Source organism: Aptenodytes patagonicus, chromosome 2, assembly GCF_965638725.1.
Source record: "Aptenodytes patagonicus chromosome 2, bAptPat1.pri.cur, whole genome shotgun sequence".
Lineage (NCBI taxonomy): Eukaryota > Metazoa > Chordata > Aves > Sphenisciformes > Spheniscidae > Aptenodytes > Aptenodytes patagonicus.
The window spans coordinates 69069850-69095500 of record NC_134950.1 but is presented as its reverse complement, the minus strand read 5'-3'; the positions used below and the strand labels follow the sequence as shown (position 1 = coordinate 69095500).

The 25651-nt window shown below is 39.2% G+C and overlaps 1 protein-coding gene across 1 annotated transcript in view; it reads right to left on the bottom strand.

Annotated features, from left to right (window-relative positions):
• Positions 1–2128: 2128 nt before the first annotated feature.
• LOC143156531 (dynein axonemal heavy chain 5-like) overlaps positions 2129–25651 on the bottom strand; it is a 175048-nt gene continuing 151525 nt past the window's right edge. The window contains exons 73-76 of the mRNA XM_076330176.1: positions 19017–19149; positions 9238–9446; positions 4082–4303; positions 2129–2741 (exon numbers count right to left, since the gene is read on the bottom strand). Coding sequence (XP_076186291.1) covers positions 2523–2741; positions 4082–4303; positions 9238–9446; positions 19017–19149 — 783 coding nt within the window. The 3' untranslated portion in view covers positions 2129–2522. The remainder of the gene's footprint in view (positions 2742–4081; positions 4304–9237; positions 9447–19016; positions 19150–25651) is intronic.

Here is a 25651-nt window from a genome sequence, read left to right as displayed (position 1 = left end):
GGTGCACGTCACATTGGAAGTGAAACAGCTTTAGCAATAGTAACTAGGGAACACTGGTTGGGGGAGGTCAATGTTATACTATGTCAGTGACATTTCAAATCAAATTAATGTTGCCAGAATGGAAGCAGCAACTCCACTGAATGGAAGGGCAGGATAGGGCAAGAGAGGGAGACAGGGAGAGGAAGACATGTCTTTCAACAGTAAATTGTACATCTCCACTGTACTGTAATTACATGCAAAAAGAAAAAAAGGTTTTGCTTATAGGATAGATTGGAGGCTTTGTTTGGTTGTTTTTTTACTAGTCATAGGAAGTCTTTTCTGGAACCAGACGACTGTATGTTCTTCTTCCAGTTCCGTACAAAACTGTAGCTATCTTCAGTGAAAAACTGTATGATTTGTCTGGTTCTTTTGTAATACGGCCTGCATTCTGTTCTGCAAGATTTGACGTTTTCCTAAACTGACAAACAGGGTTTAGTTATTGAAATGAAAATGTCAAAGTTCAAAGAAGCTATTTCTTTGCATTTTTATACAGCAGAACACTAAGTGCTAGAACATAATTGCCTATAGATTTCCTTTATATAGCATTTAATTTTCTCATTTTACTTGACAAAGAAAGGAAGCGATGCAGTTTCCATGGAGCTTATCATGTACCACCGCATATAACCTCTTTCAAATACGTATTTTTTAATGTTTACTTCTAACTTCAGTTGTTCAGAGGATGATTTGTTTTCATAGCAAGTAGTGAGTTCTTCAGGTGCGCAAAGTATTCCAAAGTACACTCTTCATTTTAAGTTATTATCAATGTTACTGACTTGAATTTTACATGTACCAAGAGATCAAAGTTAATTTACTCCATATCCCCTCATACAGGTAGGGGACGGGGAGAACACTATGGTTCACAACCTCAATTTCTATACAACAGCACAGCCTTTTGCTGCTTGAAGTCCCCCTTATCTTTTTCATCATTTCCAAGAGCAATGATCTTGAAGCCCAATCCTTCACCTTCCTCAGAAACAAAATTCTCAATGAAATTGGTTGATGTACAGCTGCACTGCAGGGAGGCCTGGTGTATATTTTTTGAATAGGTGGCTTCACTTGGTAAGACAATCTCACCAGCACTGCATGCTGCTCCCAGCTCAGGGGGAGAAAGAGACCCTGTCCCTGTTTGCTCTGTTTTCCAAGAAGAATCTGGGACTTTCTGCTTAGTTGTGGGTGGGAGTGTGAGTATCAAACTTCCTCACGGAAAGAGCCCCGCAGCTCCTAACTGCAGAGTAAAACTGGTTATGGGAAAGGATGAACTACTTTCTTAGACACCAGCTGAAAGAAATTGTTTATACAAAAATTGAAAGTGTTTACAAGGAGAAAAATAGTGATTAGTAAAGCACTCACTGCAAGTCCTTCTTTCATAACATCCAACAGCAATTTCTTTTGCTTTGAATTTGTGCTAGTGAAAAAAGCCAAACACGTTTTCTGCCAATAACTGTCTGTCTATTAAAAGAGCAGCAGCAATCACCCTTCAATTACAGGGTAGACAGCAATGGTGGTAACACACAAAAATTACTTCAACCATTTCAGGTGAATCTACTCCCAGAAATGGCCTGTGTGTCTTCTACTTTTTTTTTTACCTAAACTGATGTAAAATGCAGAATAAAAAGCAGTTAAGAGGTTTGAGTTTGCAGGATTCAGGCAATAACGCCAATGGAACGAATGCTAATAGAGCCAGACTGGTGTTCAGATGTGTTTACTCTGAGAAGAGTTTCAAAACTTTTTTCTCGCTAATAATGGGGGGTGTGCACATCTTCCTTATAATGGGATATAGATTTAGAAAAGAGTTAATATGTGCAAAGGCCACTACTTGTGCAAAGATAAACTCACGTGTTTGTACCACTTCTATGATTGTTTGCATAAACAAGTGACTATTCAAGGAAATGGCAGCATCCATTTGTAAAACCACCCAGTAAGTTTACAAATGCAAAATCAAAGGAACTGCGCATTGGAATATATGCAGATAAACATAAAGTTTTACCATACATTTAATACCCTTGTCATTACAGTTTTAATAATGCTATGGATGACAAGTTTTTAACTACAAAGTTGAATTTTAAAAGAATTATATTATATTATATTATATTATGAAGAAGTCTTGTATTAAGAAGAAAAGATAACATCTACAAAAGAACCACCATAAATGTTAGAGCAGTTGTCACTATCATAAGCACTTTTGTCCTAGTGATTCCATTATAAGCAAGCTAGTTGATTATATTCTCACTTGTTTTATAACAGTTGCCAAATTTTACACCTGCAACTGTTTTCTCTCTGATATTCCCAGGATAAATACATTTAGTATTTTTGCTGTGAACAGAGAAAACTGATGTATGTGCAATTAACGCAATCTCTATATGTCACTTGCTGATTCCCATACCCCTGTGAGAAGGTAGCCATCACTTTGACAATAACAATGAAAGTCCTACTGGCTGCAGATAAATCTTCCTAGGTGGTTCTTTTTTAATAGCTATCTGTCCTTATTTTGAACTGCAGAGCAGTGCAACTCCCCGTAAAGTCCAATGATCAGGATTCTGCACTGTTTTCAGATACAAAGAGAAAATGTATGTCAGATCTGTTCTCCGGGGCTTTTTGTAGACGGGGCAGGAGTACACACTTCCTTGTTGCTTCTTTGGGTCATGTAGTGCTGTCGTGCTAACAGCATACACATGGACTACAGGAAGACTTGTGAACAGCACCTGAGAATGTTAAAAAAGACACGGGGCTCAGCATTAGAGAAGCAGGATAGGGTGTCTGAACTCCAAACGCTAGAACTAGATTCAGTGATGGCCTTCAGCAAAAGCACCAGCACCTCAGCAGAGGTACACGCGAGAACACAAGTCCTGTGCTCACTACTGTATTGACCCTAACTTTAAGCCAGCGGCAGCTCAGGGACAACAGATGTCAGGAAGCCTGGAAGGAAAAGAAAGCAGCAGAAGCCTGGAAAACTGCACGCCATGGAAGCAGATGGAAAAATGACAGGGTGGTTCTAGGAGGGAGAGAGACCATTGTCTTTTTTCCCGTCCTTTGCCCCTTTGGCTAGTGTTCCCCATTCTTTCCCCACCTCCTGTTCCCTGAATGGCAGGACTGGAGCTACAAAGGCCAAGCTGCATTTAGCAAGCCTCCTTGTTACCTCTGCACTGCTGGCAGTGGAGCTTCAAAGATCCAAGGTGCCTCTTGGGTGTTTATCCAGACTAGATCCCCTCAGGTCTTCCAGCAATATAAGATATTCATTGGCGGGGGGAAAAAAGACCCAAACCCAAGAGCAACATGGAGGCTTGCTGAACACTCCAGAGCACACCATGTTTGAAGGTGTCTTTTGACAAACCAGGCAACAGAAGCTACCGCTGGCAAGGTTTGGTTTGGAAAAGTTTGCTCTCAGCCAGACACAGAAGTGTTTTACCTACAGAGAGGAATTACCTCAACTCCAATTCCAGGACAGTTATCACTGGTTTGGAAAAAGTTTACCAGTGCAGACAATGGCAGCTTTCCCTGGGCAGTGACCACAGCATCTAATCACTACTCCATAGCTGAATATTAAATCTGCTTGGTCACATCAGCAAAATGTAACTCCATGCATGGATAACTGAGCATAAGCCCAGAACTAATACCCTTCCTCCTACTCAAAAACAAATGCCAGGGATTTCTAGTCATCCAAACATCGGCCTCCACAGCAGCTGTCATCAAACCGAGTCCTGGGCTTTGGAAGTTGTGATAGGGTCCCACTCGGTCAGTCAAAAGAAGGCCGGCTATGGGTTGCACTATGTTATTCAAACATAGCTGTGCTTCTAGGCCCCTGAAGCCAAGAAGCCCAGCATCTGGTCTGCTCTAGTGCAGCGCATCCTAAATTCATTTTCTGACAGAAGTCTCTCTGTTCGGTTCTGGTGGGTAAACACTCTGTCCTCTTCCCAGCCCTGCTAGTGTTTTACCCTCTTAAAACCTGTTGTGAAACCACTGCTGCAGGCACTCAAAATACTTCCTGGTGTTCTCTGAGCACACTGTATTATGCCACAGACAGTCATGCTCACTTGATCCTTACCTTTGGTGCTGACTCGACCAGCTTACTGTTTCTGCGGTCCCAACCTGCCCCTTCAAGGAAAAGGCCATGTATGTAAACCCCACCAATGTCAGCAGGAGGAGGGCCAACAACGTCTTCTTTCATCATCTTGGTCACTTCATTGTGTAAAACAACACTGTCGAGTGCCCACCCTTTTGCTAAATTCATGCGAGTTGTCTCTTGCCTCATAGCAGTTAGGAATCCCTAAGGAGATTGAATATGACATAGAGGGTTTTAAAAAAACCTTGAATTTACCCATTTCCAACTTTTTTTCCTATATAAATGACATCAGCAGTATAAAACCTTATCCCACAGAATCTCATGTAATATAAAACTAAATTCAGTAGTGTAGATCCAATGCTTTCCTACGCTTTCCCAGTACCATGCATTCTTATATACTTGGTGTGCATGTGTTGGTGCTAAGAAGCCACCAAGTTAGCTTATTTAACATATCGGAAGCTGCACGTATAACTCACCTCACCTCACATGCCTACTTTACAACCAGCCAGATGGAGAGAGGTTTACAAGGCTGCCAGATTAATGTGTTTTGTGAGGTTCCAAATACAGGTAATTGCTACAAATAACACCGGTATTTTGTGTGCTATATTACTCACCTTTTCTTATACCAACATTGTAAAAACGCTTTTCAGTCAACAAGTCATGAAGCATTTTACAGAACACAAAGGAAGTATGAACTGGAATCATGCAATTAAACAGTGAAATGCCTCTGCCACTTTGCTCAGTGCAAAGCCTTACTATATTATAACAACATACTATGGTAGACACCAGCAAGATAAACTCACAGCACTTCAGCAGCACAGAATGAAACTAACTCTCTGCCCTAAAGAGCTACAATCTCATAATGCGGTTACAAGCTATCACAAGGCAAGCCAGGCTGAAGATGCTGGTTAGCTTCTCTCATATAACTGTCCATGTGCACGCACACTGCAGTACATGGGAAGTACCTCAGTCCTAAGAGACAGGAGGGTAGACCGCTTTGCACTTCCAGTGGACATGCTGTAGATGTACAACCTTATTTTACTTTATGGAAGCCGATTTGCATAGCCGGGAGATGAACGAATAAAACACAAAAAATGAAGATGCAAGAGCAAGAGGGACTTACTGGGAAGGACAACTAGGAAGGAAGAAGTTTCAGGACAGATTTCAGAGCAGAGAAAGAAGGTATCTGGAGACAGAGATAGGGGAATACAGAGCCACATGGGGAAAACACAAAGGTGGGTATTAGAGAGCCAACAGCACAGCTAGGAAGAAATCAGGAGCAATGAGGGAATTGAACAAGCTTTTTATTTTTCTTCAATATGGACAGCGCAGGATGCTCTCTGTTGACCTACTGTTAGGGCCAAATGAATGGAAAGAAGTCAGATGTGGAAACATTAGCACATTGGTCTACTGAATGCAGGGGCCAATCTCTGGCTACTGGGACTGGAGTGCTTGTTGCACATGCTAAGCACTTTGTAGCTACGCAATACCCTTTAAGTTATGAGAACATGAGATGACATTCATGAACTCAGATGTTTCAGTTAACTGACATTGGTTGCTTCTCATTAATATCATTCCACAGACCCCAGGACAAGTGTTTTAAAGAGGTTTTGTGATAGCACAGATAATTGTAATTGCATTTGAAGTAGTTGAGAACTCTAGCATATAGCTAAGGGAGACAGGATTAAAGGCCGAGTTCTTCTATCAGAAATGCCATTAAATGAAAGCAGAATCCTTGTAGTTAATTTGTAGAATTTTAATTTGTAGAAACATGCTAGAACCAATAGTTTAAAATAACACGAAGCATTCACTGCCAGAAGGCCCCAGAGGGCTACTGGATCCCAGATAAACTGAAATATTAAAGAAAGGAGAGCCTGAAGAGGACAGGACAGAGCAATGACTGTATTAAGGGAATCAGTTCAAAGGCACTGTGGAAACACTGGAATAAAAGTAAGCTCAGAGCTGTGAGTTGTCTTCAGGGATAAGATTTAGATTGCAGACTATTCTTACAGAGATGGTAGGACCTATATGCTGTCTGCAGCAGGACTTCTAACACTTATCTGCTCATTTGAATGAATCCTAGACAGTGTTTAAAGACTACAGCTGTGAGCTGGAGGCCCAGCTGGGTATCCCAGAGCAGGTGAACGGCACAATAAACAACAAGAAAGAATCAAGCGGCTTGAGGTGCCACAGTACGGCTGAGGGCTTGGCTGCCCCCAAAACCCTCTGTCAGGGACATAATGGACCACTTGCCATGACATTTGTTTTGATTTCTGGTCATCTTTGCCCTGGGGTTTGTTTGTTTGTGTGGTTTGTTTTTGGTTGGTTTTTTTTTTTTGGGGGGGGGGGGGCATGTTGAGATTTCAGAAACAGGGAAAATTTCTTCTTCTTTCTTTACCTGCCTTTTCCTGAATTTCTCCCTGGCCTGCTCACTGAAGGCTGCTAAAGCTTTGTCCCTTTGCCTTCTAACAACCCATGCAAACTAAGTCTGAACCTGCTAGTGAGGGAGAAGCAGGCATCCATGGAAGCTATGACAAGAAATACTGAAATCAGTTAAGTCTATTGCTTTCACAATCATATTCTCTCCTTGACCTTGCTTAGGAGGTTCCTTGTTTGTCACTTATTTTGCAATTTCTACAGCAAGAAAATTATGGCAGGTTTACTAGAATTAAGTGGGCACTGAGGAATGGAGGCATTGTACTTCATATTCTTATTAGTATTCATATTGCTTTGGCATCTAAGGGTCTTAGAAATAGGCTGAGGGTTCATTATGCTAAGTACTATACAACCAGAAAGACAGTTCTGCCTCACAGGGCTTAAAATCCATATATAGGACAAGTGGCAGCAACTGGATACAGAGATGCAAACAAGTAAACGATAAAACAGTATCAGCCACAATACGGAAATTGGGAGGTAGAAATGAGATATGCAAAACTTGACTATGTGTCAAGTTTTTTGAGGAAAAAATCCAGTAACATCAGATTAATTTGCAGGAGGGAAGAAAATTCATGGCACTTCTCGTTTTGTTCACCCCAGTGATCTTGGCCCAATGCAGATACACAGAGAGAATCAGGTTTCTTTTACATAGAAGCCTGAGCCTGCTCTCCTTTGTATCACTATAAATAAAGATTAACTTCCGTGAAATTACTGAATTTATCCTAGTGTATAAACAGTCCAAGAGAAGGCAGAGTCAGGTCCTATATTATTTTTTATTGCCAGAATGCCTCATTCTCCCAGTGCTATAAATCTACTTTATTGTCTTGTGTTATCCATGGCATTTATCCGTTGCCTATAAAGCAAACAGTGAGATCTGTACAAGTTGGCAAATTACAAATTACTTCGGAGCTCCATTTCATCTCTCAAATGAAAGGATTTTTCTGACAATTTCTCAGGTATTACAAACAAGCCATTAGAACTGCAGCACTAATACTTCATCACCTCAACTTGCCTGAGAAGATGAAAATCAATTTTCTTAACATATGAAATACTGATTTTAAACACAGCAATATGACTACTAACAAAATAGTAGTTCATTTAATAGAAAAGGAGTCTTTGCTCAGGTGAATTTCTTGTAGAATGAGCCATGCCCACAGCCTGGGTTACAGAAAATAGAGACTGTAACAATAACTATCTGATTCTTAAGCTTGTGATTGTCAGCACAAACAAATTTTTAAATCAGGTAAGCACATCTCATTCTGAGATTTTTTTTCTCTGCACACTATGTATTTAGGGACTTTTAGAACTACGTGTTATGAAGTGTTTAATTTTTGTATTTCTAAAGGCTTTCTCACTTAGTATGGTGTATTAAATCACAACTTGTTTAGGCATATTTTGCTCTGATTATTTGGCAGGTTTTTTGAGAAATCCAGGTGTATAGATCCAAAAAAATGTAGGATGCCCAATTTGGGATGGCAAAGTTTCAGAACTGACACAACCCCAAAGCACAAAAAAGCCAGCTAAAATGGCCAGTACAAAATCTGTATCAGCTCTTGCTCATCTGTAGTGCAAAAGCAAACACCAACAAAACCAAAAGCCTATTAGGGTTGAATCCAGCCTGACCATTGCAGAAGTTACTCAGGAGTATTTTAGAGTGCCACTATCAATGTGTTGCAAACAAACCAAGTACGGAAGCATAATCATTTTATTAAAACTCCTACTCCTGTCCCTCATACTTTTGCTTGGGAACCCTTTGCTCAGGGATTCTGTGAGCACAATTCCATGCTATAAAGTGGTATTGGCAGACAGCTGACACAGACAGGATAGATGATAGATGGATATTTCCCAGCAGTAGTCCTAGAGAATACTTGCCACTGTTGCTTTCTCTATTCTAGGCAGCTGTTTCAGCTAGCTTTTGCATTGCTAACAAGTACTGAGATTAAAATAGATCTTTAAAATAGCTTTTTGCTAAGGCTTCACAGAAACCTGTTGGCTGGATACTCTCACAATGACTCACTTCCACAACTCGCACTTCCCACAAACATCTGTGAATCATAAAAAGCTTTAATGAATGTGGATAGCTGTGCAAAGAAACTACACATCATCTAGGTATGTATACTTTACTTCTTTTAACTCTGTTCTCAGCTGTTCCCTTTTTTGTGTTTCATTTTGTGCCAGGTTTTTATTTTAGATGGTGCAGGCGAGAGGCTGTATTTTTTATACGTCTCTGCAGACCAAGTCTGGCACAATTCTGGGGTGGTATAAATAACAAACCTTCCACTTCAAGGAACTGATTTGCAAGGATTGAGAGCCAAGTCCAAATCTCTTCTTCCCGTGTCGAAGTTTTGAAACTTACCTTGTTTTGTACTCAAAGGGATTTTCATACAATGAATGAAAAACAGATTACTGCAGCAGAGGAGGGGAAAAAAGGAGGATAATGTTGAAATGTGAAAAGATGTACTTACCCAATTTCCACACTATAATTAAAGCAACCAGAAGATGCATTCCATTATTTCAGTAACGTTATTTTGGTCTAGCAAAAATTTCTTCAACAAATGTTGAAGTTAGTTTATCCTACATTTATGCTAAAAATTGAATTTAGATTACACTTCATATAGCCATGATTGAGTCAGCTTGAAGTTCTCTCAAGATCTAATTTAACTGTTACATAGGAGTTAGCAAGACCAATCTGGCAATCTTACCTGTGGATTAAAGAATCCTGTCATCCAGAACTGGTTTGGTCGGCCATCCTGAAGCCAACTGCTGAACTGCTGGTTTCTTTCAAGAAGCTCAGTAAACCAAAATCCTAAAGTAGCCGACTCCCAGGAAATCCTAAACCATAGTTTTGGAATTCTAGCATCATACATATTATCTAAAGCATCTTGCAATTCTTCTGACATAATTATGGTTCCTGGAAGATAAGTAAAACATTCAGAATGAACTTTCCCCTAGCTTGCAAAGGCAATTAAAACTTCCAAATTACATTCTGAGTCTAATAAACCCTCTTTTGTTGTGCCTTAATTGCACACGTGTTGCACTAAAGTCTTATCAGTTTGCAGTTAATTTGCTCAAACTTGTAAGACTTGATTCAAAGCTAGAGGTGACAAGATAAATGATATTTCTTCTGTTATTTTGATCAGAAATAAAGATTTTTTTTAAACAGCTCTTTCTCCCTCACACACAATATTTATATTCATTATATTCACACTGTGTTTGGAATGTGATTTATCATTTAAAACTTTTTAATATATTTTAATGGTTCCTACATACATGATCAATGATAGAGATATACTGTGTAACTCATCTATATCCTAAGCATGTAGTGACAGTGATTATATTCATGAAATTCACTGCTATTAATGATAACTTTGTACATTTCCATTATCAAGATTCTCAATGGGAAAGCAGTATGTAGAATAAAGCTAGAGGAAAGATTTTATAATTTTTTTGGCAGTCGCAGTGCATACTCACATATTCCATGCATAGTACTGTTGTGTCCATTAAAATATTGGCATTTACTAAGACAGTGATTTTTCAGTGACACTCACCATTTCGTGTACCCGAAGTTCCTACTTCTTATCAGTTTGTACTCTCAATAGTACTGAGAGCTGGCACATAGCCATGCCTCAGGATGTCTTCTCTATTCCAGCTAAAATATTTTAAATTATAGAAACTGGTCTGGTAGCCCCCATTCCAATTAAATGGTCATGAAATACCAATGTTCAATGTATCATCATACATACAACTGCTGTAATTGCCACAAGGATTACATGAGATACCAAACAGAATTAGGTGGCTTCCACCACAGAACATGTAAAGGAAAGGGAAGTGGTCTGGGTGACTGCAAACAAGAACTGCAGTGGCCCATCCAAACATACCTGTAAGGAAACGTGGCCTGTAATAAGTAAGCATTTCAAATCCCTTCCTTCCATTGAGGTTGGCAGGTTGTCAGTTCAGGGTAAGGAGAAGAATATCCAGAAACCAAACACCAGCTTTTAATTTAGAATAAAACAGTGGCCAACCTAAACACTTGTGTAACAGTGTGTGCAAATCTGGTACTTTCTACTATATAGCAATGGCAAATAGGATTCAATTTCTTCTAGCAGATAATGACCTGCTCTCATTTAGATGCACCTCTTTTTGTGCGACAAATGCTAGGAGAAAACCATCAACTTTTACAAACCTGCAAATATTAAAAAATACTGCCTATCCCATATTCTCTGTAATGGCTTCGTAGTCAGGTTCAGAATCATGGTTTGGGATAGCTAAGAGTCTTTTATAACACAATTAATAAACGTTCTCTTTGGGTATAAATCTTCTCAAACAAACAACCAAGAGCACCAAAAGTTAAGAAAGAAGCCACTCTGTGTCATCTCCCCTTTGCCTAGAAAAATGTAATATTACACCATACACTTTATTCTCTGGAGGCAGAAAAAGTGAAGAAAAGTCATGCAACACATGTTGGTTTCAACTTCGGAGCAACCGTAGTGAGGGCAGAAAACAAGTGAAGAGCACCCTGTTTGAGCCCTGGGGATCGTTACCATCCAAACTAAGAAAGAAAGAACTCTTTCATCTCTGGTTCTTCCTTGTTTTCAGGCTCATGCAGTCAACTTTCTCCTGCAACAAAGGTTGTGAGAGAGCCACATTTTCTTCTCTATTCTTGTGGGCAGGCTGGAGCTTTTCAGATAGGGAGATACAACCAGTCTCTGCCCCAAAGCATGGTGAAATCTCTTAGGATGTCTGCCCGTTATGACTCAGAGCAGCTGCTGAGAACACTAAGCCACAGTGTTCTTGAGGATGAGGTATGTTCACACTTCTGGCCTTGCCCATATAGCTGCATAAATATTCCTAGTGAGTGGGTGTCATCTCTGGCAGTAGGCATACAGTGCTCGAATTTCAGCACTAAATGACATCTGTCGGTGTTGGGATGCATTCCTGCAGCTAAAATACTCCGATAAAAATAATTTAAAAAATAAAATAATTGTCAGAAATAAAACTGATAACACATGAGAAAAATAATGGCATCTTTCTGGAGAAAGGTGATACAGGTGTTTGAAAAACTGTATTTGATAAATTGAATGAATAGCACAACACCATAGGCTTCTCACATTTAACTTCTGAGAAGCTCAGAGCATTGGTTACCATACACAGAGACTGAATGTCCTATGAACTTAACATGACAGGCTTGAATGTTCTATGAATCAAACAGGGCAGCTGTTTATAACTTGGTTATTTTGGGGTTTACTTTGTGATATTCCCTTTCTTGAACGGAATAAAGCCCATTTGAAAATGACTGATGAAAGGTCAGGTCAGTTAAAGACATTAGGGCATTTCCATGCTTCAAAAATAATATGTACTACAACCATACTGTTTGCACAGTATACACAGTTTGGAAATTAGGATTCCCCTTTTTCATCGCCCTAAATTTATAACGTCTCACTTCTAAACCACATCTAAATCTATCCAATTGCTGTCTAGTGAATAAGCCAAATAAAGCTACTCAGTTCTGAGGATAACTGATTTTTATTGTTAATTAAAGTAAATAGTCCGTTCTTTTAAATTGATCTGGTTTTAGGGTGATTCATTCAATAGATATAATGCTTTGAATGGACTACATTAGGACCTTGGATTATTTCATGGAGTTGCCCCTTTTCACTACTATACCTACCACAAGCTGAACCTGAAAACTGTGGAATTTGTAAAATTTGGATCTACATCTTGAATTTCACATTTAGGAAAGCCTGCATCTGGACTAGAAAATGTGTGTATTTCATTTAAATGAGTGGATAAAGTTAGGAACAAAGGAAGGACCTTAAACTGCAGCGTGAACCAAAAAAAGCATCAATCCAGTGGCTGATTCTCTTCCCACAGGCACAGATGAGAATCAAGAACAACCAGAATAATTATGTAGGATATAAATGAGATGAGAAGAAGCTAGTTTCTCCATCAAGTACAGTTTATCAATAGCTGACATCATTATAATAACACTGGAGACCATCCGTTAAGGTCAATACTTGCTAGACAATGAGTCTGTTAAGCTAGCCTTAACAGTACACAGAGGAAAAAGCTCAGTGAAAGCATCAATCCATTCTTGACTGTCACAGTTGCAACTATAGAAGTTGATCTTTTCAGCCTTTAATCCCCAATCAAGTTTACCTCCCAAGCAACCAGGTTTGTTATTGGACCAGTCACTCCTTGCCTCCACCACCAAGCTGCAACTCCCTCTTCTTCGTTGAACGTGTTGAAGAGAAAATCCCAACTTGCTTGTAACTTCATAAGCTTTCCTCCCTTTCTGCCTTACGGCAACAGCTAACTTGCTTGTGCTTTCCCTAAAGAAAGCATTATTTATTCTTCCACCCAAAGGTACAAGGTATACAGAGTACTAGATAAAAACAATAAAAGCTAATGTATGTTTCCCCATACTTAAAACTTAATCTTTTTTTTGCAAGCTTTAGTATGTTTCCACTAGCTCAGTGACTACCATTCCTGTGCTGAAAGAAGTCAACTTCTTTGCTTCAGGCAGTTCTTTGGGTATTTCCCTCTTTCTTCACTTGCAGCACTTGGGCACTTCAGCATTTGGAGATGATTCCCAGGAAGCTCTCAGGAGCTCATTTAACTCCACCATGCTGTTTTAATCTCAAGGCCCGCAACAATTTATCACCTCCTTTTGCACCTGGTCTCCAGAACAGGAAGAATAAATCAGGCAGCTGAGCCCTGCAATGCACAACACACTCCATTTTTTACTTGTAGACTGTGGTATTCTCTCCAGCTGCACCTAACTTTTGCCCATGTTCTGTTTTCTGTTTGTTTCCCACCTTCCTTTTCTGGTGCAGAATCCTCTGATTTAATTCTTCAAGTCAGGAGAGATGAAAGGAACTGAGAAACTTGAGTAGCATGCGATTTTTCACACAGAAGAGCACACAAATCCTAGATTCTCTGCAACAGCTAATTCCTTCAGTCAGTAAGAAGGCAATTTGAAAGTAACCTTGCAAATTGTTCTGAAAACTCACCAGCTCCAGTACTAAATGCACTTGGCTACACACACCAAAGGACTGAAAATAAAATTTTTTAAGCAGTAATTTGAAGATGAAATCCATGCACACCCCCTATAAAGTAATACAAATCATTACCCTGAGCTAAAGTAATAGAACAGGCAGATAAACTATTTTCTGTAGTTTGTCCTAAATGTGCGATGTGCGTTTCTAAACAGTTGTCCTGGCCAGCATCGTGGCAAGCATACATAACACTTACTAAGAAGTCCAGAAGTAACAAGCCACACATTGTAAAAGACAACAGGAGGCATTCTGGCATCCTTATCGGGGTGAGAAGTAAATAATGGATGAGAGCTGCTGAGCCAAGAGTAACTATGCCACAAGACATACTAGACTCATCCCCTCCATTCCTCAAATGAATTCCCTATTGTTACATTCCATTAATGTCCTCACTGAGTGCTCTTAATCATCTTCAAATAAAATCCTCATCCAAAAGTGGAATACACAGATGATCCCTACCAGTCGTACACACATACTGTAAGAATCAGTAAGGTAACAGCCCAAGATCTTTCAATCCAAAAGTCTATTAGCATCGTCAGCAGGCCAAACTAAAATTGTATTAGTTAACAGTCTTAAGCATTACGAGTCAAAACAGAACTTAGCCAGCCAGTGGGAATGAGTCCATACTCCTTCCCTTTGCGGGAAATTACCTTTCCTGTGCACTCTGGCAAGACCAGTTTCCTGAGCTTCAGTTTTTCACCGCATAGATTAGAATAAGTTATCAGCTACCTCTTTTGGCTCTTTTGGAGTTCATTTATATCCCTCTTGTAAGGTGCTACATACAATGAACAGAAATTCCTTGCAGCAACATGATGCAAACACTACCATCAAGATCATGGTATTCTGAGTTGGAAAAAAAAAGTGAACCTTTACCTCATTCTTTCAGGGGCTTAACACGAGTTTGCATAGATGACGTAGAAATTCTAAGTGATTCCTATTATCAGAGGATTCTAAGTAATTCCTATTATCTATGTAGAACTATATGCTACCTCACGTCTACATGAAGTTCTGGGTGTTTCAACAAATTCTTATATGAATGACAATACCTAAGGCCAACACGCTGGTTAGCAATGCAGTATAAGGATGGTGAGGAGCTAAAAGCAGGTAATTAAATAGTTTTTAATAAGGTAGCAAATCAATGACTGACATGTACAGAAACCAGTGAAATGCACCAGTATTCCTCAAGGCCTTGTTATTAACGGTTATTATTCAGCTTTGTCTGAATTATGAAGTTCCAAAAATATTAGAAACACATACAAAAATGCGTAATTTTTTACTCTCCAATACCTTCTGTCTCAATAGTCTCACCTGTATTTCCTCACACTTCTCAACCTGGCATAAACATATACCTGAAACATGATAGTGTCTTAATTTTAATGAGTTTTCATGCATATAACCCATGCGTCATTTAAAGAACATGCACATGGTATACATGTGTGGGTAAAAAGAGGGCAAATAGCAAAGTCCCATCTCCCCTTAGTAGTATCCTTGTTCCTGATGCTATTATTCCAAAAGCTCTGATTGCCCTCTCTTTCAGTATAGGATAAGAGTAATCTGTGATTTTTTTTTCAAGTCCTGGCATGTAGGTTATGTATGGTGTTCATTATATGCATGAAAATATGCTAGCTTTGTAACGTGAGGGGTGCCATATTGTAGTTGCAGTGGAAAGTTTGCTTAAGCCTGGTAGAGCTTCTCCATGACAAATGCCATGATGACTTCTGAAGTAGTTATTTGTATTGATTCCACTTCTTTGTCTTCTGGTTCCTGTAGGTATTTGCACAATGCTTGTCTTGCAAGTAGTAAGAAAAATGTAAGGAACAAAAACTCTGGGCCTTTGGAAACAAATCTTTACACATTACAAGTCATGTAAAAGCTTTTAGAGGGATTGCTATATTCTCAGGAAATACATTAACAGGAAAAGGACTTCTCTCTCCTACCTCTGCAAGTACTGCACAAATAGCAGCAGGAGTTCTGTGATCATGTGCCACATATATGACATGAAAGGATAGCAAATCCAAGGTTTCTTGTATGGCCTTCACTTGTTCATGAAGTAGGCAGTTCCAAAAGATTAGTTTGAAAACACAAAGCTATAAAGTACCAGAAACAAATGCGAAGTGGATGCAGTTTTATGACCAAAGTAGAATCCAGATATACTAATAAATAAATGAGTTAAGCATTTGTTTCTTTCAGGACAAGCCCTTAAACAGAATGTTAAGTAGGTTAAAAAAAATCAGGAAATAATACCAAATTAAAAGTTGTGCTTATTTCCATTGCCAAGGATTCAATATCCACTTTCAGTGCTACTACAAGCATGCTCCACCGCTGAGATTCATGGAAGCCACTCAAGGGGGACTAGGGATAACACAGAATCTCTCTTCTCACTTTCTTCACTGATAGAAGACATGTCAGGGTGCCATCTTACCACTTACCACGCTTACCACTCCTACTTCAGTGGATGGAGAAATAAAGAGAACCTGCCCCAATCTCACAGATAGGCCACATTCAGTTCCCCTCTACTCAAACAAACTCTAAGAGACTAGGAATAACTGAATGGGTCATTAGATTTTACTGCATTTAAAGATACTATCTTCATTAGTGGGAGAGGGGGTTTGAAGTGCCCACTCCCCAACAAACAGCTAGGGTATCAGTATTCTGTGCCAGAGGCATCTACACTTCCACAGGAGGAAGATAGGGCATGTACACAGGATCTCTATAGCTCATATACTGCCCTACAAAGAATATGGTCACCTTCTGCCAGGGGGTCAAGACCTGATGTTCATAATCCATTAGAATCTGGAGTTTTGGTTCAAGCCCCATGTCTTACAGCTCCCCAGATGAAAAGATGAGAAAACAGCTCTTTCCTTGTCTGAAAAATATTTCTCTATTTGGAACATAGCCTCTATTTAGGTCACTTGAGAGGACAATCATCATTGCTGTTTTCTGATTTATGTGAAGCTCTGTATTATACCAACTGTGAAATAAATTCTGGGCAATCAATAAGTAATTAAAACAGAACCAATGGTTGGGACATAACTGAGAGTACAAAGTGCAGCTACAATCTAATTATTACAATTTGATCCAAAAAAAGCACCCCTCTGGGCAGCAAAGTTTATTGGTGGAGATGCAGGCTTGTGGGGCACAGCTGCCAACAAACATGTTGGGACATATGCTGAGCATCCTCACCCCTCCCAAAAGCTGTACACTGCTTAATCTGCCCTCTGGATACAGGGACAAAACTGGCTCTGTTAATCCCCCCAACATCCCTCATGTTCAGCTGCACATGGGCTCCCACTGAGGAGAGCTTTATATTACCTCAAATGTAACTCAGTGAGCAACAGCAAAATGACAAGGTCCATCTATTCACATCCAAACTGCAGAATCAAATATTCAGACCTCCTTTTACAAAGCTACACGACACAACATGAAGATGCGCTATATTCTTAAACACAAAATTTGTTTGAAAATTTAGATCTGCTGTAATTGGGTGCTCAGGCCTTAACAGGTTCGTGAAGCCAGAGCCAGATGCATGACCAGGGCAGATGTCAAAATTCACACGGCCTGTTTGAGCAGGCAGATCAGTTTACCTCATTGTAAAGAAAAAGGAGCACCTCAGATGATCTGAGACTGCAGTTGACTAGTTTTGGGGGAGAATCTAGTATGAGAGAGGTTGGGGGTTTCCCCTTTGCTGAGGCAAGAGAGAGTGCCTAAATGTTCTTTCCATCCCCCAATTAACAGTCTACCACATGCACTTGATGTATCATGAATCTCCCAGAAGCCATTAATCATTATTGATACCTATACATTCAGTTTTGTTTTCAGAGCAATTTTTCACTATATTTAACTTGCCTGTCACTAAGAAAATTATAGCGTTTTAGAGGATTGCACAAAAGTTACAGCATTAACTTGATTAAACACCTGGTAGAGGACTGTGCCCACTGTGGAACTGAATACTAAGTGCAAATAAATTATGTTACTATCCACCCCTCTGCAGACTATTGTACATTTTGAGACTTTAAATATATCTGTCACAATCAAGGACAGATTAATACTTTCTTGGATGGAAAGCATTATTTTAATTTACTTGAAAAGGGACTCTATGCACATATAAAAGGGAACTTTCAGCTCAGTATTGAAACAGAGGACAATTGTTTCTTCCAGCTTGATCTTTTCATAGATTATTACAGGATATGGAAGCTAATTAGCCTTGGGCACATTTATGAACCTCTTTCCTAGATACAGGTTATAGGCATGATGTTTCTGAAGCATGCATTGTTGCCTTGGTGAATCATACAAATGATAGGAAAAAATCCCTTTTGATTCTTATGTAACAAAAATACAAATTAAAAAAAATCTCCCTTCATGAAAGACTTATTGTCAAAAGACTGGAAAACGCCAGTAAGACAGATCACAGTACTGCCATCACCTATATCAGAAGGGACTAGTTTTGAGGCACTCTGACCTCCCTGAGTTTGCTGTCTCAGATATTTTCTGCCTCTCTGCTGTAGAACAGCAGACTTGAGTGAGATCTTAACCAGTGGAACTGAACCGTTCCTGCTTCATTTTCATTTATTGTTAATTCAAGAAGCTTGGCTAAGCAACAGTATACTTTCCTTCCTGGACATTTCAACTCTTGCAGATGAACAAAATGGGAAGTGAAAACAAAAAGCAGACAGTAACATCATCATCCCTTCTTTTTCCTCACTCCTTTTCTGATCAAATTTTCCATCTGCTTCTAGTTGCCTGTACTCTTAATTTACTTTAACTATGCTCACCATTGCTCACTTTCAGCCAAATACTCCTGTCTCTGAGAGATACAGAGTGCTGTTGCCTACCTCCTAAAAGCAGAACCCTATCATTCTCTTTTGACTGGCACTCCCACTCCCTTCAGCTTCCATTTAGAGATATCCTATTTGGTATAACCAGTTTCACGAACATTGCAAATCTCACCTTAAATTAGAGTCTTTACCACCTGGCCTCCTGAGTGCCCTGTCTCACAGTTACTTAGCAGCAACACTTCTACCTTGTTCTATATCATTATGTCTCAGCTTAATTTCATAAATGACCTGGCACATGACCTGTGGACCTAATCACGCAATTCAGCTCCTCTGAGCTCTGTAGAGATCCTAGAGAGAATCACAGAAGTGTAGTAGTGCTGTGGGACGTGAACTGCAATACTGGAGCACATGCATACAGAATAAGTTAAGGTGGAGTGTCCTTAGAGATGCAGTCAGGAGGCTTGAAGGGCTAGAATTAGTGGTCATAGGATAAAGAGAGAAAAAGAGAAAAAAAGGGGGGAGGGAGACAACAAAAGAGGAAGAGGTAGAAAGGGAGGAAAGGAGGGGAAATACCTATTTAGTTATATAGTATAAGCAACCGTTAGTAATAAATATTGCATCTTAATTAGTATGATTTTTAATATTGTAACTTACCATCAATAGCCAATTTGAGATCAGTCAGTGTAGTTCGAACTCTTGATATAACATGTTGCATGCGGTCAATTTCCTGACGGAGAAATATGTTTATGGGTTGAATAGCTCCCATCTTTTGAAGCTGGGCTTTCACCTAAACAAGAATAGTGCAACGATTATAAAATGTAATCTCCTGTTTCCCATGCAGTAATTTTTGAAAGCAAAAGGATGTTTTTCCAATTGTATCGCATAATTCCTGACAAAAGAAACTTTTATGTAACAGATGGTTGTACAAGTCCTGTGCCAACAGTAAGATTTAGCACACTGTGACTCATTAGCTTACCAAAAGGAGCTCCTCCATCATTCTAAGGAGGGAAAGTTCCCTCTTTTTGAAGGGACACAGCAGTTCCTTCTGTCCTTGTTAGGCTGTAGGGTCTTAGATCTTAAAAAAAACCCCACATGCTACACAAAAGCATGTTTGATGGTAACTTCTTCATATTTCCAAATTGTGCTAGGTGAACTTTCTCACCTCTTCTTGCCCTGCTGAGTTGAAATAATGCTAAAAATGGAGTTCAACTTAGCAAGCACAATGATATATAAAAGCAGCTACTTCCAATAGCACGTGACTCACTCATAAGACAAGGTGCTCATGGATGCATTACTAGAGAGGCAAGATTGCCAGGAATATTACAGATGCCACAGAATTCTGTTACACCATTATGTGCACCATTTTGTAGGTAGAAGCTTTTGGCCTTCTTAATTTTTAAGGATAACAGTTTCACTCATATTCAGCAGAGAACATTTTCAAAATGGCATTAGTTGCCTATGTTACTTAAGGACATGTCACAGCAACAGTAGCAAAAGCATTCCCTGTCTCACTTTAGCATATGATGCATATACAATATGCTTCAGACATACACTGTATGTTCCATGTACATCAAAGATCACTGTATACAACAGTGCATGAGAGCGGATTTAGTGGCACCTGCAGAAATCATGGTGCCTATACCTCACATAGTACCAGAATTCTTGATTTTTAAGACTTTCAAGTGTTTTTCCCCACTATGACTCTGCTTTCAGAAAGCCCATGGCCTTTTCTCTGTACTCGCTACCACTCAGCCACATGCATCATCTTTCACATTGAAGCAGCCTGAACCCTGATCTTTGCCATAGTCACTCCTTCCCTCTGCAGGTGAAATTCTGCAAGGGGACTCTGGAACCAAAAAGAGATCTCAAGCAGTAAAATAAGATCCTAAATCCAGATACCCATATGGCCATTAATTTATCATAAAGGAGTTGACCCATAAGATCAGTTTGCTAAAATAATTTAAGAGCTTCTTTTGAGCTTACTAACAAAAGATGAAGAAAGAGTTAGAAAGTCTATTCTTTCAAAGAGCAGAATACCATTGGAATTCTACTGCAGCCAAGTAGAAGCCACAAGATTTGGTATAATGCGTGCTATTTCATCAAGGCCAGAAGTCCACTGGATTTTGCTTTGTGTTTTTCCAGATATACTCATATATCTCATTGTATACATTATTATGTATACTATACATTATATGCACATAGTGAACATTACTAAAGATCTTATTATTACACTGAATAGCAAGTTTCTGCAAGATGAATATAATATAGCAGTTGAGTAGTTATAATTGCTAGTATAAATGAGTAAATGCTTTGACAATTTCCAATTCTCAGTTTCAACTCCAAGCCCAATAAAATACTCTTTTTCAACTTTATATGCTATTCTCCTTGGGAGACAGCTATCAGCAAGGTTATTCATCATATTTTAATCACAAGGACCCATGAGTTTGTCAGACAGAATGTCCAAGAAACAGGTGTGTCCTGGTTTCGGCAGGGATAGAGTTAATTTCCTTCCTAGTAGCTGGTACAGTGCTGTGTTTTGGATTTAGGGTGAGAATAATGTTGATAACACACCGATGTTTTAGTTGTTGCTAGGTAGTGTTTACACTAGTCAAGGACTTTTCAGCTTCCCATGCTCTACTGACTGAGAAGGCTGGAGGTGCACAAGAAGCTGGGAGGGGGCACAGCCAGGACAGCTGACCCAAACTGGCCAAAGGGATATTCCATACCATGTGACGTCATGCTCAGCATATAAAGCTGGGGGAAGAAGAAGGAAGGGGGGGACGTTCGGAGTGATGGCGTTTGTCTTCCCAAGTAACCGTTACGCGTGATGGAGCCCTGCTTTCCTGGAGATGGCTGAACACCTGCCTGCCCATGGGAAGTAGCGAATGAATTCCTTGTTCTGCTTTGCTTGCATGCGTGGCTTTTGCTTTACCTATTAAACTGTTTTTATCTCAACCCACGAGTTTTTCTCACTTTTACCCTTCCGATTCTCTCCCCCATCCCACCGGGGGGGAGTGAGCGAGCGGCTGCGTGGTGCTTAGTTGCCGGCTGAGGTTAAACCACGACAAGGTGCCAACCAATTATGCTAATACTTTGCAGTGTGACAACTCATTTTACAGACTGAGTTAATCTGTTTCTTCCTGTAAAAAAGAAAAAACTACGAGACTAGAAAAAATCACGAGACTAGAGCTGAGACAATAAACTCTTTTTGGATAATTTACACAATGAAGTATTCTGATTTTTTTCATACAAAGTCCAGGGAAAGCTTCTGCTTTCTGGAAATTTCACAGGAATTGATAATTCTCCCTCGTACCAAAAAAGCAAAAAAAAGTTTGATGATTTTTTTTCTAGAATACTTAGAAGTCTAGTGCATGCCACTTAATAAGAAAGGAATTATACAGAATATAGTCCATGCATTTTATCCTTTAAATAAGAAATACACTTTTTTGTAGTGTATAAAGCTTGTGTCCTTTTGGGGGATCATTTAGAGGAAGAATTTCTCCCATTTGAGGAAAAATTGTATGGAAGATGTTGTTAAAGGGGTTATTTTCCAAAATATTGGTATTTATGAATCTACAAAGAGAAGATTAAATAAATATTCTAAAATATTACTGTACTGATAATCGCACAATTTGTTTAACTAGTGAATTCTCAGAATTTAAACATTCTTCTGATTTATTTTCGTGTACCTACAAAAATAGCTGTAATGTTTTGAATAACGGATTGAACCAATAATGCAGAAATTTGTTAATCCGTCCTAGATATGTTCACAGCACTCAGCCTGGAGCATCAAGTATAACCAGATATGAAAACTGAAAAAAAAATACATACTTCCTACCTTATTGTATACAAATCAAGCCTGATCTGCAGTGAGATTTACTAGGTGTAACATAGTGCCTTTCTTGGAAATCTTGCTGTTAAGATGAGCTTTAAATACCAGCTATGAGGTAGGACTGACTGTTTTTTTATTAGAATTCTTATCAAGCAATCAGATGACGTAATTCCAGTGCTGTATTTATTATGACATAAAGAGATGGATCCCAACTGACAGAAAAAAACCTCAAAAGACAAAACTCATTAACCAAAATAGCCTTTCTGAGATTAATATACTAATTCCATAAAGCCCACTTACAACATCTCCTTTTCATTATGGAAACAGCTATCATGTAACATAAAACAAGATGATTTAAGAAAGGGGCAACTAAAATCATAATCTTAATAGCTCTGTCTACATGATTTTGCAATGCATATCTCCACTGTGTCAGATTCCTCTATATACATTTCTTAGCTGTCCTCAGGTTACCAACTCCTTTGTCACCACATACTTTATAGGACATTCAGCAGAAAAGCAGTTGCCGAACTCAAGTCATTTAATGATCAGTGATCAAGTTATTGTAGTAGTAACTGCCTACCATTTTCAGTAAATGCTATCATTTTCAATTAGACTTGCCTACTTGTTATACCCTTTGTCAGCAGAAATGGGAAGTCCATCATTCTGTGAGATGGTCTAAATAAGAGACCTGAGTAAGAAAGACAAGCTCAAGGCGTGTCCAAGTCCAAGCTCTTTTCAAGTGGTGTCAAGGACCAATTCCCCATTGTATATAAGGAAGTGGGCAGTGAAATACGTAGAAAATAGCTGAAGCTCTAGAGCTGGGTGACCACCATCTCTGATGGGGTTGGTAAGTAAACCAGAGACACCTTACAAGGCACCTACGTTAGTGTTTCAGTTCAGACCCCGAATTTTTTTTTGTACCAAAAAAACTGCACTGAAAAGTAGACTCCAGGCATACAAACTGGCTTAGCTTCAAATTAAACTAACCCAGAAGGTAAGCTTCAGGGAGTCTAACGTACTCCAGCCACTAATGGGTGTTCAGCCTACAGGCCCAGGCTGGAGTTAGACCGAAGTAAATTCCCCAATAAAACATCTAATGCAGGCCTGGGGTCCTCAGATGAACTATTCCCATGCAATACTTGCTAATGTAGTCATAGTCTTAGTAGAGGATAAAATGAAATCAATATGACAAAAAATATTTAAGGAAAAAAAATCATTGCTACTTAGGTTAAAAGCCAACATCCAATAAAGTGCAGTATCTTTGGAATGTCTCTATGTGTATTCCCTAGCAAGCTGTTTTTCAAGTTGCAAGGATCATTTTCATTGTAAAACTCAATGTGTGACAGGCTGACATTTATTCTTGCATCTATCTTCACTCACATGGACTGACTGGACCTAATCATTTTACCACTAATCTCTCTGTTACCTGTGAGGCAAGACCCAGACGCAAAAGGGGGTCGGTCATGAAAGCAGAATTCTTACTCTGCCTCTGCCTTTGGAGCAAGAAAAATGAAGACAGTTTTAGGTCAGAAGGAAGGTTTCTTTTGCTTTTCCATCACCTGTGTCAAACTGCAGTCTGATAAAGCATGCAAAGGTGACTTGTTTTGTTTATAGTCTTTTGGGTGGACATTGAGTCAGTTATTTGACTGCTGAGAGGAAGCGTTACAAGAACACAACAACAAAAGCAGCAGCATATATCATGGGGTAAAACGGTTGTCCTGTTTTGAAAGTTGTTGGTTCTGAAGTCATTGCCAAAGGCTAATAATTGAGAAATGAAGGCCTCTGTATGACAGCCTGAATTTTCTCTAGATTCACAATGTATCAAGAGAAAGTACAATCCGGAGCTCTGAATGTCAGCAAATAATTGGTTTCAGTACCATCTGTCCCTAACCTAGTCTGTTGGGGTTTTAACTCTGAGCAAATTCACTCCACACCTTCTAAAGGGAGCCACAAGAACTGATCAAAGATGGCAAAGGCACCTGTCATTTTCCCTGAAGAGTATTTGCTTTTAATTACCTTCATTTGTTTCCTAATTTTTTTTTCCTTTTCTGCACTGATAGTATCTCTATAACTCTATTTCCAAAGACTATCATGTCATGGCCTTACTAGAGTACAATATTCTTCTAAAAGCAAACCCAAGCTGCACTGCTAGGACTAATGAACGTTTTTCTTTTTACTGCTCTTATCCAATGAGGCATGCATAGGAACTCTTTTTGACACATTCCCTCAATCTCTTGCAAATTAGTGTATTAGTTTTATTTGTTTCAGGATTGTTAAACTGATCTAGCAGGTAATAATGTCCTGGATATAGGTAATAATGTCCTGAATGACCAAATGTTGACTTAAAAGTGACAAAAACCAGAACACATCCCATTCCCTTTTTTTCACACAACACAGGAAGTAATTACATAATCCATTCACTCCTTATGCTTGCAAGCTTGTAATTTCATTTGCTTATTATATCGTAGCTTCTGCAAAATTCTGTGGCTTCTTCCCTCAGAGAACATCTAAACTCTCCCTTTTGTGTGGTTTTTTTTTCTTCTGGCATTTTAGACCTTTTTTTTTTTTTTGCCAGTTTATGCAAACTTTCATTTAAAAATGTAGCTTTCTTTACAGCTTACTCCTGCCATCTCCACCCTTTCTAAGAGGTTCCAGAATAACAGAGGTTCAGTTCAGATGAGAATCACATTTGATACAGATCTTTTGCTTATTGTGTAGAGGTGGCAACACTCCTGGACATAAACAACTGCAGCAAAGAGGTGGAACTGGGCACTAATGGCAGAAAAAGGATACTCCCCTCTAACAAAGAAAGCATTGGTAAAGACTCAAACGAGTTCTAAGACCTAGAGAATGAGAGAAAGGGTAAATCTATTAGGCAAAATGAAGAAGGAAATATTGAAGAATCAGGAACTGCAAGAAATAATGCCAAATCTCATAACACTGCAGAAGTAAAATCCAAAATTGTAGTGCAGGTGACACAGCCAAAGAGATGTACAGAGGAACACATTATTACCAATAATAAACTGTTAGAAAATGACCAGAGGATGTTCTGTAGATACTCAGAGCAAAGGAATGACTACCATGATACAGAAACAAAGCGTAATTTTTGGATGGTTCTGTGGAAAAGTACCATGTCATCCATCAGTAATGTGGACTGAAGAAACAGTGTGTAAATGGAGTGGTGTGATTAATCAAAGAGAAGTGCAATTCACAGATCAAGATGTACAGAACCTGAGAAAACTAGAAATCACCAGGAGGAGGTGGTATCTACACTTATTGATAAGAGAATGAAACAAACTTACATCCTGAGCTCAGAATACATTTACAAGAAACACAGAGGGAAAAAGTAGATCCAACAGGACATTCTCTGACTGTACCTGTAAGAACGAAGAGGGGGGGTGGAGGGGGAGCAAGCTGATGCTAAAGTATTAATACCTAATATTGCCTTGCCGTGTAC